Genomic DNA, 15,734 nt, shown 5'->3' on the forward strand with positions numbered 1-15,734 from the left:
AATTTTAAAAAAGATTTCTCAGTCATTTTCTTGTTTCATTACAAACTCTCTTGTAATCTGTAATGGGTTCAAACGTTTTTGCTGTTTTTCCTTTTCACATAGCTATAGAAGCTTTTACGGCTTGTTTCATGCTTTTTGCAAATGTACATTCATATCCTTTCATATTTCATAGGGGATAATCGTGACCCACTGTTCCACAAGCCAGTACAATACACATAGAATTTCAATTGAACAACTAGAATGACCAGTTTGCTGTTCTGACTGTTATTCAGAACAAAGTAATTCACACAAAGTTTTGCAATTAATAGAACATGGTGGCTCAGTGGTTAGCACTGCTGCCTCACAGCACCAGGGTCCCAGGTTCGATTCCAGCCTCAGGGAACTGTCTGTGTGGAGTTTGCACATTCTCCCCGTGTCTGCGTGGGTTTTCTCCGGGTGCTCTGGTTTCCTTCCACAGTCCAAAGATGTGCAGGTTAGGTGAATTGGCCATGCTAAATTGCCCATAGTGCTAGGTGCATTAGACAGAGGAAAAATGGGTCTGGGTGGGTTACTCTTCGGAGGGTCAGTGTGGACTGGTTAGGCCGAAGGGCCTGTTTCCGCACTGTAGGTAATCTAATCTAAAAGAAAATTCAACTACTGGCAGACAAAGAAAAGGATTCCTAATCTATAATTATGCGACTTTTAAACTATTCTCATTTAAAATCACTAAACACACACACACAATCATTCCTGCTCAAGGCAGATGGAAGATAGACGTTAGACACATATATTATGGATGAAAACAAAAAGCAGGGAACACAATTCTGAAAATCAAAAGTCTAGACGACAATGTGGGTGAAATTGTCTTAAATATTTCTTCATTTTTGTCACTGATGTCACAAGGTTGTAACTAAAGCAATGGTCATTTTTTTTTACCTTCCATTATTGATCCAATGGACCTCGATCTTTTCTTGTTAGAATTCTTTCTTTCAAGTTTTCTTGGTCTTGCTTTCTTTTCATCCATACTGTGAGGGAGTGGGATACAGAGATGTGTACGGTTTTCAGGCTCTGAATGTCTCTGGCTGCCCTGCAGCTACAGATTTGTAGCAAACTGCAGCTCAACCAATCCAAGGGTTGTTGTCTGGCAGTCTTTCCTTAACTTAAAAACTTCTGCTTCATCCCTGTCCCAAAGTAATGATATCACTGCTTCGAAAAGCGACATTGTTTTGCATAGCGAAAAATGTGCATCACTTGATTTTTCTAAGTTGCAAAATTCTCTTGGTATTTCAACTGTAAAGTAGTCTACCTTCAATTTCAGTTCATAGTGCAAAAAGGTAAAATATGTGGCCTCTTACTCTATTTTCCCATCTTTTCTGAGTCATAGAGATGGACAGCATGGAAACAGACCTTTGGTCCAACTCATCCATACCGATCAGATATCCTAAACCCATTTGCCAGCATTTGGCCTATACACCTTTAAACCCTTCCTATTTGTGTACCCATCCAGATGCTTTTTAAATGTTGCAATTGTATCAATCTCCACTCCTTCCCCCAGCAGCTCATTCCTTACATGCTCTCTACGTGAAAAGGTTGCTCCTTAGGTCCCTCTTAAATCTTCCCCCTCTCACCTTAAATCTATGCCCTCTGTTTTGGAGTTCCCTTATCCTCGGAAAAAGACCGTGGCTATTCACCCTATCCATGTCCCTCATAATTTTATAAACTTCAGCCTCCGACGTTCCGGGGACAACGGCCCCAGCCTGTTCAGCCTCTCCCTATTGCTCAGACCATTCAACCTTGGCAACATCTTTGTAAATCTTTTCTGAACCCTTTCAAGTCTCATAACGTTTTTGCTATAGCAGGGAGACCAGAATTATATGCAGTACTCTAAAAGCGGCTTCACCAATGTCCTGTACAGCCATAACATAACCTCCTAATTCCTATATTCAATGCATTGACCATTAAAGGCAAGTGTATCAAAATGGCTTATTCACTACCCTGTCTACCTGTAACTCCACTTTCAAAGAACTATGAACCTGTACCCCAAGGTCTCTTTGTTAAGCAAAACTCCCCATTAAATGTACAAGTCCTGATTTGCCTCACCAAAATATCACACTTCACACTTATCTAAATTCACCTCTATCAGCCACTCCTAAAGAAGGGCTCATGCCCGAAATGTCGATTCTCCTGCTCCTTGGATGCTGCCTGACCTGCTGCACTTTTCCAGCAACACATTATCAGTATTGGCCCATCTGATCAAGATCCCATTGTACCCTGAGATAACCTTCTTTGCTGTCCACTACACCTCTAATTTTGGTTTCATCTGCAAACTTACTAATCAGTCCTCCTATATTCACAGCCAAATCATTTATATAAATGACAAAAAGCAGTGGATCCAGCACTGATCCTTTCTTGATCCTCACCTTTGCTGACTTCTAAAATAGTCCCAATTTTCAGGCTTATTATTTATTTTAAGCAGCTTTATAAGCCCTTCCTTTGATGTAACACAAGCTGTTACTTCTCTTATTAGCCATGAGGTTGGATTACTTTCCTGGTAGGATATTTGTGCCTCCAAGGAATGTATATTAGCCACTGCCAACATATCATATATGTTTTAATCTCCACAGTCAACAAGGTCTTCATACTTTGTAGTTTTGTTTAGAGTTAAAATCCTAGTTTCAGACTGAACTATGTCACTTCCAAACTTAATGTAAAATTCTGACATATTATTGTCATTGCTTCTTAAGACACCTCTACAACTAGATTACTAATTCACATTTCACAATAATAGAGTTAAAGCAATGTGTTTTATGATTGGTAATTCAACATTTTTTCTAGAAAACTACCTCAAATACATGCCGGGAATTCATCTTCTGCAGCATAAGTACTAATTAGGTTTACTCAATGTCTATGTAGATTGAAGTTCTCCATGATTACTGTTCTACTACCCTTGCTATACGCTATCTCATGATTTTACCATGTACGACATAACTATTACTGCTTAGTGATGTATAAATAACTACTATCAATGTTTACTGCTACTTGATATTTCTTAGCTTCATCCAGAATAATTCTGTATCTTGATCTTTTGATCTAAAATCCTCCTGCATGATCACATTCTTAATTAATAGCTTTTCCTACCTTTTCTTTTTTTGCTTATAGTTCCCAAATGTCAAATATACTTAAATATTCCTAGACTTTGTCACTTTGCTGCCACAACTCCATCTTTGCAATTCAATTATACTGCAGTCTGAAGAGTCATATTAGACTTGAAACATTAACATTATTACTCCCTCATAGATGCTACCAGAACGGCAGAGATTTTCCAGTACTTTTTGTTTTTATTTCCGTTTCTCACTGCTTCTTCCTGTGGTACGCACAATTGTCAACACATGCAAGTACAAATAAAACTAATTTATTCTCAGAATTATTTTTTGATTGCGTGCAGAAACAGTTCTGATTATGTCCAAAAAACAAAACTTTTATAACTGCAGTGTTCTTATATCATAGATAATGCTGACACTGCATTTTCCATTCAATGTCCATGATTGTTTGCTATATTTCTCCGCTCCAAAGGCCAATTTATTTTTCTTCATGTATCACTCTACATTCCATTTTCATGTCATTAAAAAATGAAGTTTGCATACTATCGCCAATGCACCAACGAGACAGGGAAGAGGGATCATGCAAACATACATGTGATATACTAGCAACCTTATTTTTAGTTTACAAATATATACAGCATTGATTTTTGTTTTGATGCCATGAAGAAGTGGGATGTGCTTTAAGCTCTGAAGTGACCAGTTCTACCTCAGAGGGGCAAAGGAGAATTGCTCTCACAGATAGTTACAGAGTATTATTAGTAGTATCCTGATTGAAGAACATCCACTTGGGAATGTTGCTCAGTATGGTTTGACTAGGATGAAGAGGAAATGCCAGAAAACATTCATCCTTCAAGGAGAAAAAAGTCAGAAAATAAAGGTTAGTTAGTATGCAAAGTTCATCAGTGATGAACCTTGATTTCTGTTTTAATCTACACTTTGCCCACTTACCAAGCTCAATCAAATTCATGAAGAAACTTACAGGAAAACGGCTTATTGCCTCAGGAGTCATGACTTTGAGACGATCCTCCACGTTCATTACATTCTCAGGTTGCCCTGTTTTGATGGCTTCTTGTAGTCCAAGTAGTTTCATGTAGTATTGGGTCACATCCTTACCAATCCAAAGGGGGCAAACATAGATAACATCTATATTGTCATCTGAGGAGAAACAAAATGTACTATAGACTATTTCTTTGTAAAACAAGTTATTTGTCTCACTGCATAAAGAACATGTTATAATAAATGGTAAAACTTATTTTATAAATATTCATTATGGTCCTTGCTTTTTTTTTTGCTATTTGTGTGGTGCACTGCATTGGGCAGCAAGTGGAGTTCTCCTGATTGCTTCCAAAAATCTTCACAGTAAATTTCACTTTAAGGAATTAAGACTAACTAACTAATTCATTAATTAATTCCAATCCCAAAGGCTGCAGTGTTCTTATTCCCCTAAAATCAGAAGACAGATTGGAATGAAATAGCAAGCAGTCTCTCCACATCACTTGTGGTCATCCTTCTATACTCAAACACAAGTTTTGCCCAATAAACAGCTCATGGGCATGTTTGCCAGTCAGCTCTGGAAAACATCCCATTTAATCATAGAATCCCTACAGTGTGTATGCAGACCATTCGGCCCATTAAGTCCACAATGACTCTCTAAAGAGCATCCCACCCAGATCCATCCCCTCCCATAAACCTGTAGCCCTGCAATTGCTATTGGTTAATCCACATAGCCTTCACATCCCTGGATGCTATGGATAATTTATCACGGTCAAACGACCAAGCCTATACATCTCATTTTCCAATTTTATACTTATTTGCTAGTTTGCTTTATTTGAAATTTATGGGCTTAACAATTTGAAAGGGCTTTTCTTAATATTGTCAATTGATGGATTAAATTGTACAGCAGAACACTAAAAACTGCTGGCATCTGTGCAAATTAAAAAAGAACATTCATTAAATTTTATTTATGACACAAAAGACTCCACTAAATGGCCCAGTAAAATGTTTGGTCACTTTTGCTGCACAAACTTTCACTTATACTATCTTGTCTGCAAAGTCATATAGTGCCTTCACTGGCAGCTTGGGTCTAATTACATTGCAACATAGGGGTGGGTTCTATCATGAATGTGGCTTAAGAAGTCATGTTGGAAATCTAAACGTACAAACACAATGTCAAAATGAAAGTTGAGCTATGTTTGTGCTCTCTGCTACAGTTATCTACAACCCTCTAATCCAGCTTCATGACATTTACACATTTGACCTCTTGAAATTTTGTTCATGTATAACAAAATCTATTGCCTTCTTCAGAAAACATTTTTTCTCAGTAAACTCCAGAAGTTAGACAGTTTTAAATCCTAAATCTGTTTGTGTTCAAGCATTTATCAAGGGAGCAAAATCTTATTAAGATACTGAACTAATATTTATTGAGAAGAGCAACTGTAGCTGCTGTCAACAGTGCTCTCCTGTGGCATTTACACACGTAATAACCTGCTCTGTTTGGGTTCTGCTAGGACGTCTCAGTTTCTGAAATCTTTGCAGTCTTGGTAAAAATAAGGACAAAACAGCTGAACTTCAGAGGTGAGCAGAGGTTTCCTTAACATCAAGGGAAATTGGACAACAAGAATCTGGCAGAAGCTTTCCACTGGGTGGTTTCATATCTAACACATAGGAGATGGTTGTGGTTGTCAGAGGTCAGTTATCACACTTCCAGGACATTACTGCAGGACTTCCTCAAGGCAGTGTTCTAGGTCCAACCATTGTGAGCTGCTTCATTAAAACTTTCCTTCCATCATTAGGTCAGAGTTGAAGCAATTCACTGATGATTGTACTGTGTTCAATATCATTCATAATTCCTCAAAAACTGAAGCAGTACAAATCCATTTGTAGCAAGAATTGAACAACCTTGAGGCTTGGATTTATAATTGGCAAGTAACAGTCACAACATACAAGTTTCAGAAAATGACCACCTCTAACTATATCCCACTGACATTGAGTGGTATTGCTATTACTGAATATCTCACTACCAATAGCCTAGGGGCTGCCTTTAGCAAAACAAAAACTGAACTGCATCAACGATATAAATAATGAATTACAAAAGCAGGTTAAATGCTGGAAATTCTAAACTGAGTAACTCACTTCTTGACTGTCAAAGTCCATCCACCATTTAAAGAGTACCAGTCAAGAGTGTGACAAAACTTGCCTAGAAGAATGCAGCTTCAAGAAACTCAATAGCATACAGGAGAAGGCATCTTGCTTGATTGGCACCACACTGCAAATCACAACTTTCAACATTCACACCATGCATTATTAACACAGTTGCAGCAAAATATACCACCTGTAAGATGCACTGCAGAAACTCATCAAGGATGTTAATGCATTGGAAGCAGTCCTGAGGTTTGCTATACTAATACCTGGAACAAGCAGATTACCTTATGAGGAAAGGCTAGACAGACTAAGCCTGTATTGTCTGGAGTTTAGGAGAGTCAGAGGTGATTTGATTGAAATATTTAAGATCCTTAGCGGACTTGACTGAGCGGATGTTGCAAGAGTGTTTCCTCTTATCAGAGAATCTAGAACTAGGGCTCAGAGTTTAAAAATAAGAAAACGCTCATTTAAAACAGGGATGAGGAATTTTTTTTTCTCAGGGGTTTGGAATTCTCTTCCTCAAGAAGTGGATGCAAAATATAAATATTTTGAAGGTGGGGTGGGTACATTCTTAATAACCAAGGGGATGAAAGATTATTGGGGATATGTAGAAATGTAGAATTGAAGATAAAACCAGATCAGCCGTGATCCTATTGTATGGTGGAGTAGACTTGAAGGGCTGAGTGGCTTACTTTTGTTCCTTGTTTACATGTCCTTCTGTAGCAACTTCAAAACTTACTACATCTACCAACTAGAAAAACAATGGCAACAAATGTATGGGAACACTGCTATGTGCAAGTTACCACCAAAGCTCCACACTATCTTGACTTGGTACTATACAATTTGTCTCAACAACTGTACTTTATTTAGTATCAGCCAGTAGATTTAGGACATTTGGTCAATTATTAGTCCCTAATTAAACTTGGAAAAAAATGACAGAAATAATTGTTTTGCCTTATTGTTAGCCTTGTGCTTTTGAGAGCCTTGCTGGTTTCATCACCCCTCTGAATCTAGCTTTATTCTACTGGTCAAGTTGATTTTTGCTGCCTTCTTAGTACATTGTAACAGGTTAATCCCTTGCAGGGATCTTACTCACCAATTCAAGGATATCTAATCCATTACTTTTGTGCAGTTCTCCCCACACACTGCACTCTTATTAATGTTACCAAAGCACTGATCTCATTGTTATTCATGTGATTCTGTGCATTTTTTTCTGAAAATGAGAAACTTCAAATAGAAGGTATATTTTTCAAATAAAGCAATTTAATTTCAAGGAACTTCATCCCAAGTACAACTATATATTTTTTAAAAATTGTTTTTTTTTCCTGGCGTCTTCGCATAGTTAATGTAGGTCACTACAACTGGCACAGCATGAAAAGGACTGAGTTTTGAACGAGAGAATCAATTTGTGTACTGTGGCTGTTCTGAAGACAGAATTATTTTCACAATTTCATGCTATGAAATGAGAATTTTTTTTCCTTTCATAACCTTAACAATTTTACATTCTAAGTTGTTAGTGTGGAAAGTAAATCATAAAGAAATTAAAAATCACCGGCCAAGTTCTCAATTGCTTTTCAGGACACTGCAGCACTGATTCGGTGATTTTAACTTAGTTTAATTTCGCATGACTTAATAAATATTAAAAAGGTCTTTTAACATATTTCTGTTCAATTTCGCTACTACATAGAAATACAGAGGTCATCAGTCTCACATTATGGAGTGCATTTTTTAATTCTTAAAAGAAAAATCAAATCATTCTCTTAAACCTTGAAAATCACACGTAAGCCTAATCTGATCCTGCTTTTGGCTATTGTCTGCATTATATATTCCAACTGCAACCACTGGTCAGCATTAATGCAGGGATCCTGCAATGACTTTTCCCCTTCTTCCTCAATGTCATTTTGAAGATTGACCTCCATCTGGTGAAGATCAACGTAGGGATTAAATTGAGGATATTCTAGTTAAGGTCTCCCATGGATTGTAATGAGAGGTTGTAGTGTGCATATTGGATAATCTGGTCACCCAGCTATTCCGAGACACCTCCTTGTGACCAGTTGTGCTAAAATTCGGAGCCTAAGTTAGCCAGTCTCTGGTCTGTGGAATACACAATAAAAAGGAGGAATTCGTGGAGAAAAAAACTCTAACAAAAATTGGAGGGAAAATATTAATGTAAATGCTTGCAATATTTAAAGGAAAAATACAGCATTGAGTATGTTATTAACTTGTATTAACACAATTTCTTCAAATATAATTTTATAGAGTAAAAAGAATCCACAATGGTAAAATGTCATAGCATAGAGGGAAGCTACTCATCCTGTCATTCTTACATTAACTCTTTCAAAGAGCTGTCCAAATTTGTTCCACACCCCAGCTAAGTATGTGTAGTGTATTTACTGAAACAATCTGAATTAAACAGGGAAAAGGAAACTTTAATGTCCATACTTCCAATCAAGACCTCAGGACATCTAAACACTTTATAGCTTCTCAGGCATTTTTGAAATGTAGTCATTGCTATCTAGTAGGAAACACAATCGGTGTATTTGTAGAAAAGCTCCACAAACAACAATTAAATAAATGACCCAGATCAATTGTTTGAAATGTTGGATTAGTGGTAAATGTTGGCCTGGACACCATGCAGAACAGGTGTCTTGGAAACTTTTATGTCCAAGTGTGGGATTTAAATATTATGTCTCATATAAAGGAAAGCATCTCAGACTATGCAGCAGTGCTTCAGTTACTGCACTGAAATGTCAGTCTAGATTAGTATTCAAGTCTCTGGAGTGATGCTTGAACCAATGATTTTCTGGCTCATATGAGGGTACTACTACTACTGAGCCAGGGCTGACACTTAGCTTGATGTTGAACCATCAACACAATATTGCATTTTCTGGCCTAAAATTGAGATTTTTATGTTAACAACATGTGTGCAATTATTAAACAGTCCCATCTCACAGAAATCATCAGCATTATGGCTGCATGTGTGCACAGAGATAACTCAGTAAAGACCTCTGAATGATAAGGCATTTACCAATTCAGAGAAGCCCAAGAGTCCATTAAGAATATTTCTCTGCTGTCTCTGCCTTCTGCCAATTTTCCATATGGACCAATGTTAGAATTATTGCATAACTTACAACAGACTTTAACTGGATCAGGGCATCATACTATTTGTGAAATAAAATACAACTGCATACACAGACATTTACTATAATATACAATTGGGGATTTCAAAATTAAAACAAAAATTGGCATTAGTACACACCAGACAGAATTTGTACCCAAAATGTGAAATAGTTTCTGATCTTGGATACTGACAGGTTTGCTATATTTATTTTTGATTTCCACCATTTTTTAAAAATCTCTGTGGAAAGATGATTGTTACAAAGCTTATATATCTCATTATTATAAAATTTGTAAAATACTTTAAAGGAAAGTCACTGTCATAAAGGTACTTTGTCCTTGAACATACGAGTAATTAGTCAAAACTATTGTTACAAATGCTGGGCAATGACAGCACTCACCCCTGATGTCACATAACCTTCCCATCTGTAGGTTCTGTTGAGTATCTATATTGGGCACAGATGATCGCAATGACTGGGCATACCCTAGGAAACACAGAGCAAAAGATCCCACATACATGGGGAATGAGCGTTTGTTGAACCTAAAGACTTTCCATTCTCCGAATTAATAAAATGTAATTATTTCGCTAGGCTTGTGCTAATTTACTCAAAGCTGCAGATTATTTAAGTACAGAGCCCACTATTCAGTGTCTTAATTATTTAGCGTGGCACAGCATTCCTTTTGTCAGCACCAGAACCCCCTTGCCTTAAGTGCAAATAAAGATTCCCATCTGACAGTAATTAGAACTAAATAATTCCAGACAATGTAGCTTATCATTTTGACTGCACATTTGATTAAATCCAACATATAGTGAGATTCCCCACTTATTGATTTAACACGACAACAAGCAAGAGCCTGAATTCTCATATCATTAAAGATAGATAGAAAACATTATCTGCTATTTCAGCACAGCCTTTCAGCTTCCATTTCATACAAATGAAAGTGAATTACAGCAAATCACCTCTCATCCGAATAGGGCCCGTGTAATGACTTTATTTGCTTAATCCTGAAATTAAATGCTGTTTTGAGAAAGGGCTTGTGTTATTACTCTCATCATCTGAAGAACATCTTCCTACCGAGACCAATTTGAAACAAAACAAGGGGGCTTCCTGAACTCAATCAAGGACCTGTAATGTGGTGGGTAATAGAGGTTGTGGATGAATCTGCAGGCAAAAAAAAAGTGCAATACCTAATGATGGGATGTGGATAATAGTTCTCCTGGAGGCCTTGATGCGATTCCAGTTGGCTGCCAGATGCTAGGAATCAAGAAGAGCATTGATCAGTGACAGAAGCTGTAATAGATTCATCAAGTTAAACTTCAGCTGCTCCACTTTAGTCAGTCAGACCAAGCCAGGCATAAATTATATTAATTGATTTAATTACATACTTAAAACATCTTCCCCAATTAATTTAATTAGCGCTACATGATGCACTAGTAGTATTCCAAGCAGAGAGATTGTGGAGTGTGCTTTGCTTAATTAATGGAATATGAATTAAAAAGAAACTAAACATAAGTGAAGTAAGCATTAATTAACACACTTGTCTGCAAAAAGTAAATACAGTACAATAAAGTACTGAGCATGCCGTAGCTGGAGAGGGAGCTTTTCAAACGAATTCAGAGAGCCATACAGTGAGTACAGGTAGGAAACTTGAAATTTTACTTTCCTGATAATGTAAATTTTCAGACCAAAAGTGGTGAAAAGGCACAGCCATTCTTTCAGGCAAAAAAAAAAATCAGTGACAGACTTTGCAGCCTCAACGGCTGCATCTCTGATGATGGATGAAATATGATTCTCAGACAAGTGCAGGGAAAGGCAATGTGGGAACAGCTTTACAGGAGCACTCAGGCGGAGATATTTGGAGAATGAGGGCTGGCGGAACAGCTGGCAGCTCCACACACCTTGGCCCTGCTGCGAAAATTTTCCAGGTGTCTCTGACGTGACTGCTTTAGGGTCTTTTTCACCCGCACCCTTTGAGCGCGCATGAGCCACGAGATGGAAATAACACCTGCTGCCCACTTCTGGCGGCGAGTTATGAGGTACTTGGTCTTGCATTGGTACTGCCTCCAGATAGCCTGGATTTTTGTAGCAGCGATTTCCAAGCCATCTGGCCCTTTGTACTGCTGGCCTGGACGCTTGATGATCTCTTCCACCAATTCTTTATTTTTCACCACAGGAAGCAGATCCTTCCAGTTGGGCTGTGAATTAAGTTCAAAGATAGCTGAAATCTCTGCCAACTTCTGACCTTCCACAATGGCAACTGGCACATCGTACTGTCTTAGTTTCCTCCCAAGATATTCCAGAAAGGACAAGATGTGTCCCCAGTATAACTGGTAATGGTGCTTGAAAGCCAGGACGTCTGGAGCAGTATAATCTATATTGCCATTGAAAATTGTAACATAGAAAGTTTCTGAAAATTCTTGGGTCCGATGAATTGGCAACACTTGAAAATGCTGTAAAAATAAAATGTTACATTAAAGTCAGTTTTTAACACATTTATGAATAAATTGACAAACTATTGTTTTATCATTTACCACAAACCTTTAGCATACAATTGACTTTTAAGTTTTCCACTGATGCATCAAAAATGTTAACCTAGACACAGATAATTTGTGCTTGCGGTAAAGCATATAAGTTAAAAAAAGATATATTCACTCTGCATTTAACTAAACATATCTATAAAAAATGTTTAGAGAAACCTGTAGAATCACTCTCCAAATACCTGCCTTACTGATCATATGTCAGAATATTTGACAGGACAAGAACTCAGGTGAAATGTTGCAGCGTTGCACAGCCCACTGTTTACTTCTTTATTTGTTTCCACTTCACTTTCTAGGCAATTGGAACTGCATTAGTTTTGTCCATCTGTATTGCATGTATTTGCCTTCTCTGACGCATCACATAAACAAACAAGGTTTGTGAATTAAACGAGTAAATAGTAGAGAAATTCAGCAGATCTGCCAGCATTTGTAGCGAGAGCAACAGAGTTTACATTTTGAATATAATGACCCTTTGTTAAAGCTCAGTCACTGGATTCAAACAGTTAACTCTGTTGTTCTTTCTACTGCTGCTATCTCCAGCACACTGTTTTTGTTTGATTTCCAGCATTTGCAGTTCTTTGCCGTATTTTGGTTTGACAGCTGTCAATCGTCTGCTAATTTATATTAAACATCGGAGAAGTCCTCTTAATTATAGCTGGCAATGGAGTTTGTTGTAAATATTTGCTCTCGCAGTATTAGTTAAGAACATTTCCTTCCCCGCTATCCCAGCCTAACTTCACTCCATCCCATTAGCTGGGCCAAGTGGCTGTGCCTGAGGAAGGGGTGTCCCATCACATATGGGGGTAACGGATGAAACCGAGATGATGAGACTAGAGGGCTAGGGTATTGAATGGGTTATGACATTGTCATCCTGGATTCAAACTCTGCTGAGTGCAAAGACAAAATCAGGAAGACAGAGATGTTGCTGGGAATGGAGGGTTTGAGTTATAAGGAGAGGCTGGGACTTTTTTGAGAGGTGACCTTATACAGGTTTATAAAATTGAGGGGTATAGATAAAGTGAATGGCAGGTGTCTTTTCCTAAGAGGATTTCAAGCCAAGGAGGCATACTTTTAAGGTGAGAGGAAAAAGATTTAAAAAAAGACATGAAGAGCAATTTTCTTTTACACAGAGAGTAGTTCGGGTGTAGAATGAACTTCCAGAGGAAGTTGTGTATGCAGGTATAATTGCAATGTTCGAAAGACATTTAGATGAGTTCATGAAAAGAAATGTTTGTAGGGATATGGGCCAAGCGCAGGCGGGTTTAGTTTAGTTTGGGAACATGGTCAGCATGGACTGATTGGACCAAAGGGTCTGTTTCCATGCTGTATGACTCTATGACTCTAAATTAATTACATAAGCATAATGTGTTGAATGGTCTACTCCAATCCCTATAAAAATGGATTTTTGTAACAGAATAATTGTAATACAAAAAGCCAGTGAACTAGCTATAATTGGGCATAAATGATTTTTAAAAAACTAAGAGCTCTACTTTACAGCGAGGTGAGGTTCACACTGAGGCAATAAGATGATCGTCAGAGGGATGGACTTGAATGAACTTCAGTGTGCAATCACTGCCTAATATAATTGTCACAAAGTGCTTCATGCTGACAACAGGAAGGAAGCTAGGATGAAATTTACCATTTCTGGAGAAACAAGATATTTTTACTTTTCTCAGCAATTTTTTGGCTTACTAACAAAATGCATTCTCAAAACTTGAAAGTTCCAAAGTCACACATTACCACTGTTTCATGAGTGAGTCATTAACTAAGGAAGAAACCAAAACATTTCTGCCAAAATAAACAACTGCGCTATGCCTCACTCTGCAATCCTTCACCTCGACTGGGGAAAAAACATCCAGAAAAACTTACATTTAAAATGCAACTGGAGGAAATTAAATGATGGTAGAGAAGTAAAACAATATAGCATTTGCGATGTTCAATACAGCTCCCAATGTAAATTCACAGAATTTAATTTTCATAACAAAAATTGACACCTCTGCGTTTCTCAAAGTGTATGCAAAACAATACAAAATACTTGTGTAAAATCCAATTCTCCCAAATAAAATTTTAGCAGCAATCCAGAAATATCATAACCCATCAACTGGATGATCCTTTGCCTCTTTGCAGTTTTTTCCCCTTCACCAACTGGTTATTAAGATTTCTTTTCTTAATGAACCAGTTCAGAAATATTATGATACATCTCCAGAGCCGTTGGAAATTGAGGTGGCTAAGAGGTGGGAACACTATCATTACACCTTTGCCTTTTTGGTTTCTACTCCACTTAACAGCTACCTGCTGTTTATGATTACTAAATTGTCTCTGTCAATAATTTTCCAAATTTTCCCTAGTCCTCTCCCAAAAGGCCCTATTCTTTCCAAAAGATAATACCACATGGCATCAATTTCTCTTTAAAACCTTGTGCAAGTAAATATTACACATGTTTTAACATAGATAGTGATTAACTACAGATTATTCACTGACTACCATAGTTTAGCCAAACCCTGGCTCACACGGTAATTATGCACGCTCACTTCCAGAAAAGGGTTGTCAGATATTGATCAAAAGCAGAAACCTTGGATGGTTTCTGTTTCCCCAGCTAGGAATGTTGAATACAACTAACTAGATCTTGCACTGACTTTGCTATCTTCTTAGCCAATAGGGCTCAGCTACTCATTAAATAAACTGCTGGTGAGCATGCTCCAGAGAATATGGCCAATTCTACATTCCAACTGGCTGCTTGGAAATTTGCATAACCAGGATGCCAGCCCTTCTGTCTTTTCTTCTCTTTTTCACACAGAAAACCAACTTATCTCCACATTCAACATTCAGATGTGAAGACATGTAAGAACTCCTTTTGGAGGAAAAGTAGTATTTAAGTCATCTTTTAGTATGCCTCTTAGAAAAGTTCCAAATTGCTGTATATATAAGGAGTTGGTGTTACTGCTACATTGCAAAATGGCTGTCACATTCAGCTATCCCTTATGAACAAAATGAAATTAACTAATTGAAATTAATTTAATGAAAGAATCTTCTTCCCTCCATCTAAAACTGATAGGGGATTGCTGATATTAACTGAACTACAATGACACGCTTGAATCAATGTCTTGTACAAAGAAGGGAAGAGGGGGGGAAATGGGCGTGGCAAGCATTTGATACAAACTGCTCAATGTTCTCCAATAAAGCACAGCTAACTGATTTAGAAACATATTTCAATTATGTTTTTCTGAGACTAGTAGCACCTTTTTTTTTTGATTAATTTCTTCATATTCCCCAATGATCACGCTCAAAAGACGGTGATATTATCACCACTCATAACCCCTAAGATTTTTCCGAAGGAGGTCATCAGGACACATGTTGCTGTGGTTGAGTGAAGACTATACTCCATAATGCATCCCCACTGTGGAGGTACGGTTTGTCTGAAATGACACTTCAGTCATAAAAACCATGCAAATAAATTTTCAGCAGCACAAAGAAAATTTAAAGAAACAATAATGGTGAGTCAGAAATCATAATGGATAACAGGAAAGCTATTAGCTTTCTACTTTCCCATTATTTTTCAATGTTGATATTCCTGGAATCATCACAACAAGTGATTGTACAGTTTGAAGTAAATAACTTGAAAGTACTTTCTAAACATGTAACATTCAAAAATCATTGCTTCCTAATGTGCTTCTAATCACTCATCCCATCATCCCAACACTGAAACATTTCTTGTAAACCTTGTTAAACCCTTCCTACTTATTGATTTACAGTAAACTTTTTCTACAGCGTAAGGCATACAATAAATTAAAATACTGATAATGAGCCTAGCCTGGGTTTTAAATCAAACACTCAATTCCCATTCATTGTGACTGAGG

The 15,734-nt window shown here is 37.5% G+C and overlaps 1 protein-coding gene across 1 annotated transcript in view; it reads right to left on the reverse strand.

Annotated features, from left to right (window-relative positions):
* The window catches only part of iqch (IQ motif containing H), a 178,285-nt gene that overhangs the window by 103,081 nt on the left and 59,470 nt on the right, over positions 1 to 15,734 (reverse strand). The window contains exons 10-13 of the mRNA XM_072565275.1: positions 11,239 to 11,790; positions 10,528 to 10,594; positions 9,740 to 9,823; positions 4,060 to 4,235 (exon numbers count right to left, since the gene is read on the reverse strand). Of these exons, the coding sequence (XP_072421376.1) occupies positions 4,060 to 4,235; positions 9,740 to 9,823; positions 10,528 to 10,594; positions 11,239 to 11,790 (879 nt within the window). The remainder of the gene's footprint in view (positions 1 to 4,059; positions 4,236 to 9,739; positions 9,824 to 10,527; positions 10,595 to 11,238; positions 11,791 to 15,734) is intronic.

This window comes from Chiloscyllium punctatum, chromosome 48, assembly GCF_047496795.1.
Source record: "Chiloscyllium punctatum isolate Juve2018m chromosome 48, sChiPun1.3, whole genome shotgun sequence".
Taxonomy (NCBI): Eukaryota; Metazoa; Chordata; class Chondrichthyes; order Orectolobiformes; family Hemiscylliidae; genus Chiloscyllium; species Chiloscyllium punctatum.